Source organism: Hipposideros armiger, unplaced genomic scaffold (genome assembly GCF_001890085.2).
Source record: "Hipposideros armiger isolate ML-2016 unplaced genomic scaffold, ASM189008v1 scaffold_414, whole genome shotgun sequence".
Classification (NCBI taxonomy): domain Eukaryota; kingdom Metazoa; phylum Chordata; class Mammalia; order Chiroptera; family Hipposideridae; genus Hipposideros; species Hipposideros armiger.
In genome coordinates, this window is record NW_017731764.1 from 1,373,977 (window position 1) to 1,376,400 (window position 2,424).

Here is a 2,424-nt window from a genome sequence, read left to right on the forward strand (position 1 = left end):
TATTAAAAAACTCCTAAAATCAGTAAGAAAAAGGATAAACGACCAAAACAAAAATAGGCAAAGAACATAAACATGCAAAATTCAGAGATAAAGAAAATTGGATGCCTCATACACACTGGAAAAAGATGCTCAATCAGCAGGGAAATGAAAATGAAAACTACAATGACATACTATTTCATACCCATCAGAATGGCAAATTAAAGTCTGAAAATCCTAACTTGCTGAAGATGTGGATTAATAGAGCTTTTCATGTATTGCTAAAAGAAGTGTAAACTGGCAGGGACTCTTGAAAGAGCAATGGGGCAATATCTAGAAAAGGTTAAGGTGCTCACTTCCTATGGGCCAGCAATTCTACTCTCAGGTATGTACTCTAGATAACTCTTGCAAATATGTACAAGGAGTAGGATAAACATATTCACTGCAGCGTTGTTTGTAATAGCAAGAGCTTTGAAATAAGCTAAACGCTAACAGGAGAATGGACACACGATTTGAAGAGTAGTCATCAATGAAATGCTACACAGCAGTTAAAAAAAATAACCTAGAGCTACTGGAGGCAGCGTCGTGATCAGAAGCATGGGCTTGGAGCCAAACTGCCCAGGTTGGGGTCCCTGCCCCATCACTTACTAGCTGCTTGATCTTGGGAAAGTTCTTCAGCCCCTGTGCCTTACTATCCCATCTGTAAAACTGCTGTAATAGTGTCTACTTTATAAAGTTGTATGAGGGCCATACGATTTAATCATGGAAAGCCTTCAGAACACAGCGTACGTAAGTTTACTACTCACATTCTCTATCAATGCAGATTAATATTGGAAGTGGAGATTAAACATGTATTAGATTTATTCTACAAATATTTATTGAACTCCGAGTACACAAAGGCACTGCTTTAAGGTAAAATTTTGATACATCAATGAATAAAACAAAATGTCTGCCTTTACGGAACTTACTTTCTGGGACGAGCAGATAGATAGTTCCACACATACCATGTTAGGCGGTGATGAGCACTGCAGGGGCAAGTCAAGCAAGACAATGGGCTGTGAGTGCAGAATACAGGGCTAACTAATATAGTTGGGGCTATCAGGGAAAGCTGCTGTGGAGAGGTGATAGCTGAGTCTAGTACCGAAGGAAGTGAAGTATAAATCATGCAGATACCTTGGGAAACAGCTATATATGAAAGATATATGACAGAGCAGATATCTTTAAAACAGATAAGATTATTCCACTAGGAAAGACAAAAACTATCATTTAAAATACACAGAAAATATTTTAAAATATCTTAGTTTATAACATAATTTATCAAAGATTATTTCTCAAATACTGTCCAAATGTTTTATTTGGAAATAACTTAAATAAAAAATATTAAGAAAAGGCTTACCAGGTTCAATAAATCCAGCAAGGCAGGTAAACATGCCTGGGGGAAATCTTTTCTGCCTGCCTAAAAGACATTTGGTCCCATCTGGATGAATAACTTGCATGATTACTACTGGATCTAGTAAAAAAAAATCAGATGTATGAATGACAGGAAAAAATAATTTAGACTCATTGTGTAAAGTCACTGTCCAGTAGGATAATAAAAAGACTCCTGTCTAGTTATGAGATTGTTTCTTTCTCTCTAAAGACAGACTATNTTAAATAAAATTTTATCTACTATCTTATTTAAGTTAAATAACTTTTAGTATCTAAAATTTTAATTAACAATATTTAGTAAACCGAATTTAGTTTTATCATCCATTATTTTAATTTATTTTATGTATACTTTTAGTAATAGTTTCTACTTCCTATTAGAGAGAGAATTCTGCATTGGGTTATACAGTATAGAATGTTTTAAGTTACTTAAATGTAATTACAATTAATTGTATTAAATTTTTTAAGTTGTAATTTTGTAACTTTCATCAATCAATTAATTAGTTCACCTTTAATGAATTAAATTGATTAAATTCACCTTTTAGGGTTTCCTTTTCCTTATCTGTAAAAGAAAGGCAGTGAACTACATATGTTATCTTTAATGTCTCTTCTAGCTCTAACATACAATAGTAGAGTCAAATTATATAAATTTATATCTTTAAACACTACCTTTTAAAACAATTTCAAAATAGCTTTATAAAATATGAGTTCTATGTTGCAAAATTGTGAACTACTACAATTTACTTTCTCTAGAATTTTATTGATTCATTTTCAAGATAGACTTACAATATTTTATGAAGATTTCTTAGAATGTTGATTTAAGGCCAAAACCAAGATGTTATATTTGAGTTTAATGAATGTTATTAGTAATGATTATATAATTTTTTGCTAATGCAGATACATCCCTTATCACAAAATTACATAAAGCAAATGTTTTTTTTTTTTTAAATACCAGGGGTGCCAAAAAAATGTACACAAGTGGACACTTTGGTCATCGTTGCTCAAGCAGTAGTTCACCGTAAT

At 32.3% G+C, this 2,424-nt stretch overlaps 1 protein-coding gene across 1 annotated transcript in view; it reads right to left on the reverse strand.

The window, feature by feature from the left end:
- Window positions 1–2,424, reverse strand: part of NUDT12 (nudix hydrolase 12) — a 38,761-nt gene that overhangs the window by 21,738 nt on the left and 14,599 nt on the right. The window contains exon 5 of the mRNA XM_019664014.1: window positions 1,373–1,486. Within this exon, the coding sequence (XP_019519559.1) occupies window positions 1,373–1,486 (114 nt within the window). The remainder of the gene's footprint in view (window positions 1–1,372; window positions 1,487–2,424) is intronic.